The sequence below is a fragment of the Neopelma chrysocephalum genome, unplaced genomic scaffold (genome assembly GCF_003984885.1).
Source record: "Neopelma chrysocephalum unplaced genomic scaffold, ASM398488v2 Primary Assembly neopelma1_22, whole genome shotgun sequence".
NCBI lineage: Eukaryota > Metazoa > Chordata > Aves > Passeriformes > Pipridae > Neopelma > Neopelma chrysocephalum.
Window position 1 is genome coordinate 19,482,944 of NW_020897689.1, and position 16,966 is coordinate 19,499,909.

General features: G+C 40.9%; 1 protein-coding gene across 12 annotated transcripts in view; it reads right to left on the reverse strand.

Annotated features, from left to right (window-relative positions):
• Positions 1 to 16,966, reverse strand: part of DTNA (dystrobrevin alpha) — a 226,914-nt gene that overhangs the window by 52,489 nt on the left and 157,459 nt on the right. For all 12 annotated transcript variants that reach the window (XM_027674327.1, XM_027674399.1, XM_027674392.1 and 9 more), the window contains 4 exons: positions 10,281 to 10,366; positions 8,604 to 8,758; positions 4,294 to 4,399; positions 1,230 to 1,396 (listed from right to left, as the gene is read on the reverse strand). In XM_027674327.1, coding sequence (XP_027530128.1) covers positions 1,230 to 1,396; positions 4,294 to 4,399; positions 8,604 to 8,758; positions 10,281 to 10,366 — 514 coding nt within the window. The remainder of the gene's footprint in view (positions 1 to 1,229; positions 1,397 to 4,293; positions 4,400 to 8,603; positions 8,759 to 10,280; positions 10,367 to 16,966) is intronic.

Below are 16,966 nucleotides of genomic sequence, written 5' to 3' on the forward strand. Positions count from 1 at the left end.
AATTTCAAACTTGAAGCAAAACATTTGTTTCTGACAAGGAAACATTTGAAACCACTACGCATGTAGTCACATTTTTGTCTTCTGCTGAGCAGAAATCCAAAGTCTTCCAATTACTTCCTACCTATAACTACAGCTCCCTGGCTACAGCAAAAAACGATTTTATAGCACAGATTGTTGTTAGGAATAAAGTCAGAGCTACATAGTGGGCACTCTCCTATTCAGAGACTAAACTCCAGTCATTTGTGTCTATGCAACAAGCAGCAACTAGGACCCACAAAAAACAATTACAGACCCAGGTCTGCTGGGATACAGTGCAGGGCTGTATGACTGGCATACAGAGCAAATCATGTCAAATTTAACCCCTGTATTTCCATCAACAGAAAACCAGACATTTTAAAAGTGTTCAGCTTCAGAATTTTGTTAAAAAATACACACTAAGTAGTGTAAAAATATAAGCTCTTGCTATGTGCCTAATTTTATTTTATTTTTTAAACAATATTCTTCTCTTATGTTTGAGATTAGCTAGGATTTTTCTGCTGGTCTCTGGATTTGAACCCTGAAGGATTGTGACGCTCCTAGACCAAGGGCTTCTGTTGGGGCTTTGCTACAGTCCATGGAGAGCTTAGTCCCCAGGTCTGATGCCCTTCAGAGAAAGTTAATGTAGCTGTTGATATTGCTCTTTCAGCTTAGAAAAAACATTGAGTTATTCCGATTAATGAGAAAAGTTTGAAGTGTGTTTGTCTCTAATAGTAAACACTACTGTGGATCTAAGCCTGGGACCACACTCAAATCTACAGTGCCAGGACCATCCCAAATGCTACGCATATGTTGCAGCCACTCAACTGAAAATATTGATGAATGAGCATTAAGTATTCATCATTTCATTTACATGTAGCCAAACAGAGCAAGCCAATGATGATTTTACCGTGAGTCCTGTGGGAATGGGAGAAGCTGCCATGAGCCTGGTGCCCTGCTGCCAGCCCCTCCTGCGCTGCCCTCACCGCGGCACACACCGTCACAGACGCCCCAGATCCTCACACAGAAATGATCATTACCACCTCCACGCTCTCCTGATGGCTCCCAAGACCAGAGCCTCCCAGACAGCGTCACTAATCCAAACTGGCAGCCCAGCTCCCTGGCTCCAGACAGCTGCCCAGAGCTGCAGCCAGGGGCTTCTCCGATGGCTGGAGGGCAAAGCAGTCTGCAGTGAGGCGCGAGCCTTCCCTTACCCATGACGTGTACTCTTTCATTTGGTGCTGGTTGCTGTGGGAACCGCTGGCATGGCCCCTCCAGAAGCAGTCCTGACAGAGCTGGTAATTGTGACACTGCTGGCAGCGGTAGCGAAACCCCATCATGCTCTCGCTGTGGCAGTAGGAACACTCGACGGGGTGGAAGACTGCGCAGGAGAAAGAAATGCCGAGCAATAAACCAAAACAAAGAAACACTCAGCAAAAGTTTACGGACAAAGCCCTAAACCGAAGGTGTTCTCTTCTTTGTTTAAAGAAATCTGCAGTGTCGGATGCTGTCGACAGCTCTGACCTGTGAAAATAATGCAACCTGTGCAGAGCCATGGGCAACATTTCCTACACTGGACAACAAACCCTGCTTCACTTCTGAGCTGATGTCTGCACATCCTGCTTGGAGCAGCAAAAGATGTGTTCACCATCTAACAGAATGATTGAGTCCAAAGGAGGACCACAAAGATGATTGGAGCACCTCTCCTGTGAAGACAGGCTGAGAGAGTTGGGGTTATTCAGCCTGGAAAAGAGAAAGCTCAGGGGAGACCTTAGAGCACCTTCAGTAATTAAAGGGCTAAGGAAAGGTGGAGAGGGATTTTTGACAAGGGCATGTAGTGATAGGACAAGGGGAAATGGCTTCAAACTGAAAGAGGGTAGGTTTAGGTTAGATATTAGGAAGAAATTCTTCTCTGTGAGGGTGGTAAGGCATTGGAACAGGTTTCCCAGAGAAGTTGTGGATGATCCGTTCCTGAAAGTACTTGAGGTCAGCTTGGATGGGGCTTTGAGCAACCTGGTCTAGTGGAAGGTGCTCCTGTGCATGGCAGGGGGGTTGGCACTTGATGATCTTCAAGGTTCCACCCAGCCCAAACTGTTCTATGAGTCTATGTTAGAGGAAATTCATATGTGAGAAAATCCTTCAGCTGCATTACTGAGGGTAGCTGAATGTTTTGTTGTGTTGTAAGGAGCTGAAGTGATGCACATCAGAGGAAAAGTCAAACTCAGCTGTCTGATTACTGAAAGCACAAAACTGTCCTTAGGCATGTCATTGTCTCTTAATTACTGCTGTCTCATCTGTACAACTGGTGTCATTTAGGTACCTACTTATGGTGTTGAACACTTGGCTTTGGATGCCCAGATTTGGAGAGCTGGCCATTGAAGGGGATCTGTGTGGTCCTGTTCTCTGTTCAGAAGCAGATATGACAAGGATGCAAGTCACTGAGCACACTAAGGCACCAACTGAGATATTTTGAAACACCTTCCTGGCAATAGTGTTATTTCTGTTCCTCTCTCCTCACTACAGCATGTACCCAATTTACCACAGGGTACTGAACATCTCCTTGTTCCCAGGCACCTTCTGCTTTTCTGTTTTAAGGTTCAGTCTGAGAGAATTTGTATGTGCTGAGGATGTCAGGGTTTTAATTTCTTGCCAGAATTTTGCAGCGGGAGAGGTTAGTGCTCTAGGCTAGGAAACAGCGTGAAGCTGGTGAGGGACAGAGATGGATGACAAGAGCTTGAGGCAGGTGGGGTAGATGGGTTGCTCTGTAGCCAAAAATGACTTGGGAACATCACCTTACCCACCTCGGTGCCTTTCAGTGTAACAGGGATTTATTCAGTACAAGAACACATACAACTTCCTCCTTTTCCTTTTATCAACAAAAAATAGATGCACACATCCCCTTCCACCAGCCCCATTTTCTTGTTGGAAGTATGGTATAAATATTTCTATTGCCTAACAGGATGACTATATATGATCTTTTTTCCTTCTGTCCCACACTTCTTTTTCCAGTGTCCCAAAGCTTCAGTTATGCTTGAGGTAAACCTTCAAGGGAGCAACAACACAGAAATATTTAACAAGCCCCTTACACAACAACCTCCAAGGCAAAATGTTGAGTGGTAAAATTGTTTGAAAAATCTATTAATCTTGTTAAATTAATATTTCAATTTTTTTGTATAAATTTCCTCCATTTTAAAACTTTCTCCTTTTTCCTAGATTTAAAGTGTTGGAATAATGACTACCAGAATCACTGCGTCTTGATGACTGTGACAAGAAATGCCACATTACATGCTGATAAATAGGACAGTAAAAAGGCATTTCTTGTCTCATTGGTTTTTTTTCTATTTAATATTGGCAGTTCTGATCCTTCTGGACAGCATTGGAGCTGGGGAACTCCTCCAGAACTGTACGAGGAACTGTACAGAGTTTGTGGGCTGCAATTTGGTGGTGCGCACAGTGAGATGAATTGCACAAGCCTCTAGCTCTGCCTCTGCACTTTCAGAGTGGCAGTACCTTCTACAGCAATGGTATATGAAGGGTTTGGCTGGAGGACTACACCTGTGAGTCTGTGAACTTTTCCCCAGGTGCTCAAGAAGTTGGAAGGCTGAGGAAGATGATACTGTCCAGGGACATGTAACAGGCACTGGGCATTAATCAAATGAGTTCATCTTCACGGTCCCTTTCTATCCTAAAATCTGTGATCTACTCATTTTGGGAAAAGACAACCCTTGAGGAGAAAGAGGCATCTCACAGTTAAATCCTCATCTTCCACACACGCAAAGGATAAGGATGAATCCAGAACTTCCTTTTCAAAGTATATGGTCTGGCAATGTAGGCTTAGGAGGAGATCCTTCATAAGGACCTTTTGTCTGCTATTTTGCACTGCACTGGACATCTCCTGCCAAGAATACTGCATGAATGGAAACTGCCAAGCTGTTCCTTCTCTGTTGCCATATGTCATAGCTAATGAAAGTTGTGGTCTTGACAGTTTACCAAATAGAAGTGTGTAAATGGATCAAGTCCTATTGCTCTCTGCTGCTCCAGAGCACAGGAGGAGAGGATATGATCAGGTTAATTTTCTGAGCATAGCAAAATTCAAGCCACATTCCTGGCTGAATGACCAACAGACTTCTTCAAATATTTTACCAGTCACTTTAAAAATTGCACATGGAGTCAATGAACCTAAGCACAGTAGCTTCTACAAAACCATCTACAGAGTGAGAAAATTATCACACAAAAGTTTACTCTTGTAACTCTGTTTTGGCAGCATCTCTTACTTACCATTTTCAACATTTGCCAGTCGATGCAGAAGTGGTAACCACACTAGACACTGTGGTGGGGGATCAGACATGAGAGTATCCAAGAATGTGTTTAATGTGACTTTTTTCTGCTCAAACAAGCACACAAACATGCACAAAAATCAGTAATTAGACATCTCAAAATAATTTTATCTTGTCATTACAAAAACACTTGGGAACAAGTTTCAAATACTGTTTGCCTGAAGCCCTGATTCACTAAAAAGAACAAGTGATACTAGTAAAGCTTTTCTGGACTATTTTTAGTTGGTACAATGATACAACTGATGCCTAACAGTCCTTCTCACAAGGCTGGGTTGGAGACACCTAGCTCCCACTCATTTCCAGACTCTCTTCTAGAGTGACTGCCTGAAGATGCTTTGTGATTAAGGGTGGCATTCAACCCTTCATGTTCTCATGTGTTTTGAGTATCACATAATAAGTACAAGTGCATGTAGGGTATCACTATGTATGACCAATTTTCAAATGAGAAGTCACTGCAGAGAATGGCTGATAGTACTCCAAAATAGAAAATTAAAGGAAATACTGACAAGGGAGTAGAAATTTGAAACAAATATAGGGTAAGAACAGACCATCACAGGCAAGTTGTTACTGTAATTTAAGAAACTATGCTTATCTGAGGAGTGATGGCAATGAGTTATGGGTTATCATTGTTATGATTGTGGGATGTCATGTTTGCAAGCACTCAGGGACTGCAACTACTAAACTCTCCACGCCTTTAAGAACTCAAAGATCTATGCTCCTTTAAATTTCAAAGAGATTTAAACTCTAAAATATCCCTGTTGATTTTAAAAATGCAATCTAGGGCCTTAAGTTTCTTAGGTGTCTGGAAGAAGTTATCACAAATCTTAGTTCATTTGTTTTTTCAATCAGCAACTGAGTCTTCCTTAAATAAAATTTAAGATGCAAAAATATAGAGCCCTGTTGAGAATATATGCAGATATATTTTATAGCCATACATATTTAAGTGGTATCCCCATGTCCAAAGGGATTGCTAAATCTTCATCTCTGATTGCATAAGCTACTGCTTTAACTTGCTAAAGAACTGTGCTTACCCCATGAGAAAGCAAAGCAGCAGTTATGCAGTTATGCAGTGACATGTATCATCTCCGTGTGCTGTGGAATTCTTTTAAGAGCTGAGGTTTCGAGATGGAGTGCCTATGCTCCATTTATACACAATTACCACTAGATGTAAACAAAATCATTATTTCTCTTATACACTGAGTGATCAATGGAAAACATCTCACCCTGTAACCGTCTCAGGGTTGAAATATTGCAAGATATTGGGAAAGATATAAATATTTGTCCCTAGGAGAAAATACTTCAGGCTAGTGTGAAAATGGTCTTGATTCTATAATGAATAGAAATAGCCAGAATATGAGCTCTAAATCTCACTGGAATACCATCTTTTCCCACAATACCTGCAGTATGAAAGCCCAGTCAAACACTACCACCTGCTTGTTGGATGAATTATCTTCCCAGCCATGGTGAGCGGATAACCACTTCCCAAATAGGCATCTTATGCTATAGGCATCAGCTCACAGGAAAGGATCTTCCATTTGAAGATCTGCTGTGGATGCCCAGCATGGCTTTGCTGACCAATGCTGCCAGCAAATGGCTGTGTTGTTGGCCGCAGAACTGAGAATATAGGAGGAAAAAAGGGACGTCCAGTGCCCCATACTGCAGAGCTGAGTAGCCCTCTGCTCTTGAAGGGATACACCCATTGGGTCTAAACAAGCAAATAGATGGGGAGACAAGAACAGCTCTTCCACAATGCAGTAGGCTTTTGAGTGCAGCTATAACTTAAAACCTGATTTGCACCAAATAAAGCAACTCAGCTTCAATGACAGCTTTATGGCCAAACTGCTCTGGTGATCACTGATTTTACTGATTAGAGAGAGCAGTGTCCCTTAAAAAGACACCATCAGAGCAATTTCCATACATTTTCCTCCTGCAGTTTTCTTTCAGAAACTGAAAGCTGTTTTCTAAATATATGCTACATACAGATGGAGTCTAGGTTTGTGGAATAACACTTAGACAAGTGTTAAAAAAAAAATGAAGTTAGTGTCTATCTTTTCAGTTTGGGATAAGAGAAGAGAATTTTTTAAAAAGTGGTTTTTACAATAGTAAAAACAACACTGTTTAATGCACACATTATATATAACATCGCATCAGTCCTACCTATGGGAGAAAGTGGTGGCGATAAAATTCCTTTTTGAGCCACAGATTTGTTTTCTGAAACATTAAGTCACTTGCTTCAGCATTTCTGTTCCATAAATTTGCTGATGAGGAAACAGTTGTTTCTCCTTTGAATAGTCATTCAATCTAGCAGTGGTTCACAGGCAGAGGAAAATACATGGTTTGATCAAGTAAACCAGTACAATAGGGAATGATAAAACATTTCTGCAACAGGAAAAATCCTTTCAGATGTAAACCGAAATGGATTTGACACCATGAGCCAAAAGATCATTCCCAGAATCTTTTCTCACCCTGAAATTGAAGAATCTCTATGTGTCAGGGGGTTGAAAGGCTTCTGGTTAGAAAAAGTGATCCACAGTGAGAACAAGAGAGAGTACCTAACTTATTCCAAGGTATCAGCTTTTGATGATGCTAAGTGTAATATGAGAGAGTGAAAGAACGACTTACAGTGTGACTATGACTGTAAATACCATTTATCATAGTGTCACAGAGATCTGCGGTTTTTTTAACTCTCATTTCAAAACTCTGGTTCATCCCTAGTGAGGATGTAATGAGAATTACATGAAGTCAATTTAAGTGAAATATTAGACTAGATTTACAAGAGCACTTGGCTGCCTCCAGATGTAAAACAGCAGCTGTGTACCAACATCAGTCAGAGACTTAACTCGTTAGCTGCAAATAGAGCTTGTGAACAAAACCATCTAATGTCTGCTTGAAAACTTTGTTTCTTAAGGTACCTTAATGCATCTGCTCCACTCAGTTGGTTGCTCTCAAACAAAGTATCATTTCTGATGGCTACTGAGATAGAAAATGAGGCTTGAATTACATTTTTTCAAGAAAAGAAATTCCTTTTTTCATCTGTAATAATAGCATGTTCAACATGCAAGGCTTGGATGCCCTGCTGCCACGCAAGAGCACTCTCTCATTACTTCAACACAAAACTACAAAAAGTCACTTCACTATGTAAACTCTTCAACGTAAGATGAAGTGCTGTATTGTCTCCCTCTGTGAAACAAGACTAGTTTCACATATGTAATTTAAATGATTTGGGAGATGATTCAATAAATGAATTTCAACAATGCCTTTCGGTTGACTGGAGGGCCTATTGATTAGCGATGAAACTGAGGGAATACAAAAAATGAGACTCTATTTTGCATGAAAATGACACTATTCCTGCTCCATTGAACTTACTTGTTCAATAGTATTCAATTAGTGAATGGAAGGAAAATACAACTTTATTAACAATGTTTTCCCAGTTTCAGCATCTTCTCTTACTTTATATTTATGGAATTATACAGTGTGATGTGTGGCAAAAGCCAGAGGAATTCTCTCTTTCTCCACTGGAGAGGTGGACAACCAGCCTTGATTATGGGATCTTTTGAAGTGCTGTGTATTACCTGAAGCCAGTGTACTGTACTTAGTGTGCCTATGGAGTCTGGTGAGCTGTGAAAAAATCTTGTATTTTCTTCAGAATAAATTCATTGCTTTCCTGAGCTATGTCCCTGATGTTATCAGTAAGAGACTAGGGATTTCCTAATACATACTGACTCCCATTTTCAAAAAAGTTTTAAGGCGATTTTCTTCTCACTCCTAAACTTCTTGTGTGTGTCTCACTGGGAAAACCTGCAGTCTGATTTTTTTGGTGAGACTTGAGGTTTTTATGGGGAAGTTAAAGTCCTGTGTATGCTTATACCAACAACAACAAAGCGGAATGTAGGACTGCATGTCTTGGGGTATATATATCACCTAAATGTAAATATCTAACAGGTGCTTAAATTAGGAAATTAGTCTCCTTAGCCTCCCTAATTTAGGAACATGTAAGTCAAAATCCTGCTCTGAATCACTTTCTGACCAAGCCTCTCTGTCCGCTCTGGTTATATGTGGAAACTACAGGAACCCGCTTCCTATTGAAGGCACCAAATCTACATGTCAAAAATCAGCCAAGTGGACCTTCCCTCCATCCAGCCATGTGTTTCCTGGGTGAATAGGCACACACATGTAAGAAAGGAAGAAAGTGTTGGCTTGCTCAAAGGAGTGATTGAGATCCTGTGTCTGGGACGCTCACTCTTCATTTACCTGTTGTGAGAAACAAGATTTTGCTGACTGCTCAGTATAACCAAATGAAGGCCCTTCAAAAACAGCCGTGGGCAGCTTGAGAACCTCCCGCAGAAACATGTCGTATCTGCCATAAACCATCACTCCACTGGAGTCGGAAATCATTGAGAAAATATCTGAGGGGGGAAGAAACAAGAAAAGGACACAGCAGTTTCAGTGAGAGCTACAGATTTGCTCTGAATTCAGTATCATCTGATTTGAACCAGAAGCCCTAAACATGTTTATGGAAACCTCCACTATTACTGCATCTTTAATTCCAACCTCTTTCAATAGGAAACAGAGAGAATTATTTGCATATAAAAAAGTAGCTGATTTTAATACTAAATATTCCTGACTTTTTTTTTCTTCTTTTTGTGTGGTCATTTTTTAAGCAAAGTCTGATGCACAGCATGAGGCAGTAATTTGATCAGATAAGAAGGCTCTGATTTGACAAGATATGCAACATCAGCTTTTTGCCTACTGCCAGCTTACCATGTCAAATCAAAATCTTGACAACAAGTTCATTAAATCAGTTATTATTGTTTTGGACACACAAAGCACTGAAGGTCTTGCAAATTCATTACTTTTCACTCTTCTCCTTTTTTTAATGTATAAAAATATCACACTTTTATCATTGCAGAGATGCATGTTTCTAAGGCTTTACTCTTCTGCTTGTTTAAAATTATCCTGTGCTTCGCAGGAGATCACTGACTAAAGAACATTTATTGTTTTTCAGGCTGTCATGTCAGTTGCTTCATTTCCAGGAACCTGGACAGGAAATTCTGACAACAGGACTCTGGGACTGCTGACCCAAAAAATCATCATTGTACTCCAGCCTTCCACTGGAAGCACCCTGCTCCTATTCCTAAAACAGCTTAAGAAACAAACAGTGCTCAATTTATAGCACTGCTCAATTTATAATTTATAACTTTAGTGCAGTCTGTATTTGAGTTTCTACATAGAAATAATATATTAAAAAATGGCACCAAATGTGGAAGACTAAATCAGCACCTGGGATTTCTACTTGTTTACTCTAATCAACACCAATTTGCAAACTCTGTTTTCTTGGGCTGAGGTAGAAGGCCCAGGGGAAACTGAAGGTTTCTTTGGTCCAAAGGTCTGGACCTGAGCTATAGACATCATGTCACTAAACAGAAAGTCTTCCACTGCATCTACAAGTAAACTATGCCTTTGCTATTGGAAAACTGGGAATAAATCATGTGGAATGAGAATCTGTTCACCAAAATAGATGGCATAAGAATGTGCCCTGTAGGAAGAAATATAAATAGTCCATAAATATATCATACTTCTAGGTGTGAAATGAGATTGTTACTAAAAAATAATCAGAAGAAATTGCTGAATGATGCTTCATGATGTTGAGGCTCTCAACCTGTACTCTGAATTCAATAATCCCAAAGGAAAAAAAATAGAATCCGCCACTCAAGCTCAATATATGCAATTTGGCTTTAAAAATATGAAGTTCTGTGAGAAGTTCAACCAAACATTTAGTGGCATTTATCTGGAGAAATTTATAGTGCAAATCCCAAACCCAGCCACGAAACTCCAACTTATCCTATTCCCCTCTTTTCTACTTGTACTGTTATTTCTCCAAAAATAACAGATTTTTAACAGGTAAAAAATGTCACCCAAAAGACTTACATCTTAATTTGTCCATGATTTTTCCTCCACAAAGAGTTGCCAAGGCCATTTTGACAGCAAAAACAGAAATTTTACCATGTCCTTCCCTGTTCAAAAGTAGAAAGTAGCCATAGTTTACATGTCCATTTTATAATATGAGCCTCTGTCCATTTAAAATGCATATCACTGACATCACTTATTGTAATGCACAATATACGTGGATGGACATAAAAAGAAATAAGACCTTTAAAAGGAAAGTTTGTTTTGTGAGAACACACATCAGTACACTGTTCTGTAAAGATCTCAGAGCACATTTATTATATATATGAAACTTAGTATTACACTGTTTGCTATCCTCATTCTTTCTCTACATATCCATATACATGTAAGACAGACGAATTGTATACTCAGATCTGTATGATAAAGCATGCTACATGCTTCACTGCTACGTTCATCAAATCACTCAGACTTTAGAAAATGAGTCAGTTCTCTAAGCTTGACCAGCTAATTATCTTTAAAGTTCAGTGAACTGGACTTAGTTCTGCATCAGTGTTAACACATAATTCTAAATATTAATTCTAATTATCCTTTACACTCATTTAAAATTCTGCTTTTTGTCAGAAAATCAACTGGAAATACAGGTAAAAAGTAATAAATTCACTACTTCAGTATTTAAGAAAGAAATCTTCACTATGTTCTTTAATGCTCTTTTGTGCACATTTTCTTTTTCATTACATTGAGTTCCCTTTGACTGGCTTCATAAGATTAAATCCCAGCAGAGTAATTTCCAGACTTCTGTATTTCCATCCTTTGTTGACTTGGATTCTGATTTGTGTAAACCAGGACTTAGCACTGCTATGGCTGAAAATGCAGTCATTTTGTATTTTTTGTGTGCATGCTACCCTTTAGACCTTTAGGAATTTTTCTGCACTGTTTCATCATGAGGTTTCCACCTGCCTTTAAAGAGTTGTTATACTTAAAAAAGAAATGCTATGGCGTTATTAAGAAGCAATGGAAGATTCAGAGGAAAAAATAAAGCCCATGTGGAAGGGCTTCAGATTTAGATAATTTTTCCCAGGAGGTTTAGTTACATTTACTAATAGGATTATAATCTTGAATGGCAGACACATATCAACTTGGCTTCAGCTTTCCAGCCCAGAGCCATCGGCTTTTCCCATACTCACACGATTATAGAACAGAGGAGCAGAAAAGGAAAAGATTTCATTTATCTCTTCAATCTCTCCGTTTGAGTTGATTAGTTTTGACACTGTATTTTGTATCAGTCATTTGTATTCATAAAAGCATCACTAGAGCCAGCATAAATTCAATTTGCCCTCCAAATATGTCTGTGTGTGTGTGTGTGTGTGTGCATACGTATACACACATGCATATAATAAATACCTATGACGGATGAACAGACAGGATAATGGGGCCTAAGACTCGCCAACGTCATTTGGATCCAGAAGGGCCCTAAGCTATGTCTAAGCACTACAGATGCCCTTGACTGGCAGCACTGGGGCCTCACAGTATCTGCCATGCAAAAGCAAATGCTGAAGCACTGGCTCACGGCAGCATGAAGTGCTCTACAGAAGTCAGTGCTCCCTGAAAAAAGCTTTAGGCTGGCTAATGCAAAGAGATATGAATTTTACTAATGGAAACAGGAGAGGACAGAAAATATTTTGATTTTATATAGCACCTCTCTTACTGAGGTTACTCTTCAGAATCCTACAGAAAAGCATTAGAAGCATAAATCATGTCAAAAGCAAATCTTGAAGCTGATGTGCACTTAGCAACAATACAGGATGGAGTAGTTAAGAAAGAGAATGATGGCCAGGGCTTAAGGTTATTTCCTTCTGCTTGGGGAAAAAAGGGCAGGAAATAATACATGCTGTTAGACATCAGAACAGAGCAGAAGCTTTCTTCTTCTAATGCATAGCTGCAGAGAGAGACAGCCTGTCCCCAGAGCAAGGAAACCCCACAAACTCCCTGACAAAATCCACAGACCATAAAAGGCTAAGTCCAGCTTCAGGGCCTGAATTTGCCTTTTGGGTCACCAAGGAGAGCGGTACCAAATGGATGACACTGTCATTTGTTAGGATCTCTAGCAATACTCGTACTGAGACAGCATATGTTGGAGAAAGCTATAAAGAAATAACATCACATCTTTAGAAGTAGCAAATGAGTCCCATGAAATGGACATGGAGAATATACAATTTTTCGCATTATCTAGGCATGAGGTGGTGCTCCCTCAATACTGTAAGGTATCTTATCCAAAAGTAATATAATTTCTTCGGTTACTGGTAGGTCTCCTACTACCCGCCCTAATCAGGGCAGTCAATTCTGAAATGTCAGAGGCTGCAATTACAAATTCTCATTTTCACAAACGTGTTTCAGAGAAAAAAAATTATTGAAATCAAGCAAATTTTTTTCATGTAGGAGAGCAAAATGCATAATGACCAAATCTCTGGAATGCATTTTTTTTTCCCTGGACTTCCTTTGTAAAAGCCAGCTGTCCTCTGTGGCTTTCAATGAGTAGCAAAGGTGGAGAAGAGAGGGAATTAAACAATTCACTGCTCTGAAGAGATAGATGAGCAAGAAGTTATATTTCCAAAACAGATACCAAACATCTTTATATATTGAAATCAGTACTATTCAAATGTGCATTTGATTAAACATGGGCATGACTATTTCCTCTTTTCTATGTAGAAGTCAAGCTCTCCCAGCCAGACTGAGTCTGTTTCACAGCCCAGAGCCCACAACTCCATTCACAGGACAAGTATGTCAAGGAACAGAAAAAATTCAGCTATTTTCTTGTCAGTAATAACATTGCAGCGGGAATAGTTGGAGATGATCTAGTACAGACTATTCCACAGTCTGTTTAAAGAGAGCCTTTTAGGGAATGACTCGATTGAATAAGGCTGGCATTCCACCTAGCTGCCTAGGCTTTGACACCAACCTGGGACAAATTTTTCAGAGGTACTTGGCATGCCAGGGAAGGAAATGTGTTATTATTTCATAAATCCGCTTAATCACCTTAGGCCTTGAAGCAAAAGCTACTGCCCAATTTTAACATGCAGTAAAAAACAGATCAGGCAAGCTTCTCTCCAGATTTTTTCAAGTCTGACCACCTCATTCTGCTCATCAGTTTTGGTCTGTCAGGGTCATCTACCACATGATGCTGACTCTCACACACTCATGATAAATTAACTGGAGAAGTATCTCTGTGAATTTTGAATTTATTGATTTGCAGTTTTATAAGGTTGCACCTTAGTTTACTTTTAGTAGCATGAAGGAACATCACACTCAGTGTCATATGAAATTTTATACTCTATAATTTTCCCCCACTTTTCCTCCCTTCAGGGTTGAGCAGCAGAGAAATATAATTATCTGTAGGCTTAATGAATCCCCAACACCATAAAAAGATCTTAAAAAAATGGGATGTAAGCTCAGCACAAGTAGTGGCCAAGTTGGTACACATGCCATTGTACTGCACTGTTGTTCCTTTTACATTTTTCCAGCCAAGTTTTAGCTCCTGAGAAGACATCTGTATTGCAGGCCTAGGGAAACAGTCCTTGCCAGAGGGCAGAGAAATCTGCCAGGTTTTCAGTGGGCTAGAAACAAAGGAAGAAGCTCTGTTTAATGCTTGGAGGATTTTCAGCTAGCACAATACACACAGACCAACATATATATTAACTAGAACTAAAAAAAGAGACAGTTGTAGGCTTATTTAAAACATGAAATAACTTGTCTCTTTTGGTTCTTTCATATATGTTGAGTCGCAGACACAGCACAGTAGGAGCTGCCATCGCCCTGCATGGCCACAAACACCAGACCTATCCATGATCACTTAGAACAGCCTTCTCATTTACTCTGAAGAGCTATTTGGTCTTGGTCTACTGTTTTGCTCTTAGAAAGCTGTTCTGGGTATTTTAGGGTTTGGGGTTTTTTTTCCATTGTTGTCTGTATTCATAGCATCAAATGCGATCATATAAACATTTGTTAATCAACATGAAAAATAATTCCTCAGTAGTCACCTAGAAATTCAAGTAGCATCTCTGCAGGCCAACTGTTTCCTTAAAACACAAGGCTAAGAAACCAATGAGTGAACCCAGATCAAAGCAAATAGGTTTGTTTTAAGAATGGCTCTTGTTATTTCAGTATGATTCATGCACCTAATAAACCACCTTCTTTCATCAGAGAAGACTGCAGATGATTTAAATTAACTTTCCAGTTTCTATAAATGAGGGGAGAGTGAGAACACTTCATCCTGCCTCACGGCTCCACCTCTGTTCTTTCTATATCATAGAAACATTAAACAGCTTGGGTTAGAACACCTTAGAGAACATCTAGTCCCAACCCTCTTGATGTGGACAGGAATACCTCACAGTAGACCAGGCTGCTCAAAGCCACGTCCAGCCTGGCCTTGAACACTTCCAGGGATGGGGCATCCACAACCTCTCTGGACAACCTGTTCCAGTATCTTGCCACCCTCAAAGCGTAGAATTTCTTCCTGATATCCTAGTCTCTTAGGTCTAGACCTACTCTCTTCAAGTTTGAACACATTCCCTCATGTCCTATCACTGAACAAACCCAACTCTCTCAGCTTGTCTTCATAGGAGAGTTGCTCCATCCCTCTGATCAACTTGATGGCCCTCCTCTGAACTTGTTCCAACAGGTCTATATCTGTCCTTCCTGTGCTGGGGATCCCAGAGCTGGATGCAGTACACAAAGTGGTGTCTCAGGAGAGAGGAGCAGAGGGCCAGAATCACCTCCCTTGACCTGCTGGCCACATTGCTTTTGATGCAGCTCAGGGTATCTGGGCTGTGAGTGCACATTACCAGCTTGTGTCCAGCCTCTCATCCACCAGCACCCCCAAGTCCTTCTCCTCTGGGCTGCTCTTGATCTGTTCATCCCCCAGCCTGTATTGATACAGGGGGTTGCCCTGAACCAGGTGCAGCACCTTGCACTTGGTCTTGTTAAACCTCTTGAGATTCCCATGGGTCCACTTCTCCAGCCTGCTGAGTCCCTCTGGATGGCAAGAGACCACAAGAAAAGACTCTGCTCCTCCTTACAACAACTTGTAGCCTTCAGCAGAAAATGACCTTTCTGCTGCACTGGAGGGGAGGGACAGGAGCAACATAGGAAGCAGAGACATCAGCTCTGGTTAGATTCCAGCAGCTCTCACGCCATTCCTGTAGGATGTAGAGCCACCTCCCTCACTCCATTTCCAAGCAAGCAGGAAATCTGGACTACCAGTGGTTGCTGTAAAGTAAGATACACAGGCATCCGCAGAAATGCCAAGGCAGTGGAAAGAATTCAAAAAGTTTATTTAGAAGGCCAGAACACGAGAAACTTATGAAATACCTAACAGTGTGGTTTACACACTGGGCCCCAGGAAGAAAAAGGCAAGTTCCATCCTCTCAGGGCCTCTTTATCCTCTCTGTTTCTCCCCTGCCTTCCCAAGGCCTCTGTACATGTCTTTTAGGGCTATTTCTCTCCAGCATAGGAGAGAGAGAGATAACACAGCTCTCTCTGCAAACCCCTCTGGATTGCAGAAGCGGAAGACAAATCTATCCCTCTTGAGAAGGCACTTTGCAGGCTTCCTAAGGGAAAACAAGAATTTCTAGCTTTCCTGTTACAAATTCTTCCAAAAGCAAACTACCCCTACAATTGTTAAACTAACATCCAACCCAAAACTTCAATAATATGAACCATACTAAAGGGCAGGCACATTTTGAGGGTCAGATGCTTAACTGGTATGTCTATACTTATGACAGTATAGACAGATGTTCAAACTCCCATTACAGTACAAGGAGACCTAGCTGACACATATGTCCATGAAGCCTGAACTTAAAAATTTCAGACTGCACTTGAGCCTTATCCCAGATGTTTGGTGTATTTAAAATGGGGTGATAGGCAGCTAGTCCCTATCTCTGAACCCAGAGCTGGAAGCCTCTTCCTAGGGGTTCCTTGGGTGTCTATGCCCTTCTGGGAAGTGTATCCCATGCACTTCACTCAGAGGCAGTAAGACAGACTGAGATGCTACTTGACAAATGGAGTGAGGGTCACAGACTCCTCACTCCTGTGAGGGCCTGATTGGAGCCCATAAATAGGTCAGGAACCACAGCACATGGGATGTTTTCAGGGAAAGCAAAACCTTACCCCTTTAAGAACACTCTCTCACTCCCTACAGAGGATTAAATTCCTCTCCTCCATTTTCCTGTAAGCAGCCATGTTGTCTAGCTGAGATCTTTACTCCTTTACAGAGAGCTACAAAACAAGCACATTGTCACAGGCCTTGCTTCCACAGTCCTGGGTCTTACCCTGTGTTCACCAGCCAGGAAGCAGTCTGCTTGTGGCATGCAGCAATGAATACGTCTGGCTATTTTCAGCATCCCTTAGTATTCTTGTCACAGCCACAATGGTAGGAATTAAAATGCCTGTTCCTTCTTTTATTGCCCTTGAGGGGAAAAAATATTCCTGAAGGCTATGGTTTCACAATGTATTGCCTTCTTTTCTTCCCCTCAGAGGGGGCAGAGGAGAGGTTGAGTGCAGCCTTCTCATGTGGAACATCTACTTTTTCTCCCTGTTGCCATGGTGACTGAGCCACCAGCTGGTCTGGCACCAAAAGGTGCTCAATGACACCCAGTACCAGGGCATCAAGTGAGAGGACTGGAAAGAGGAAGAGGGGCAGCATCCTCATTTTA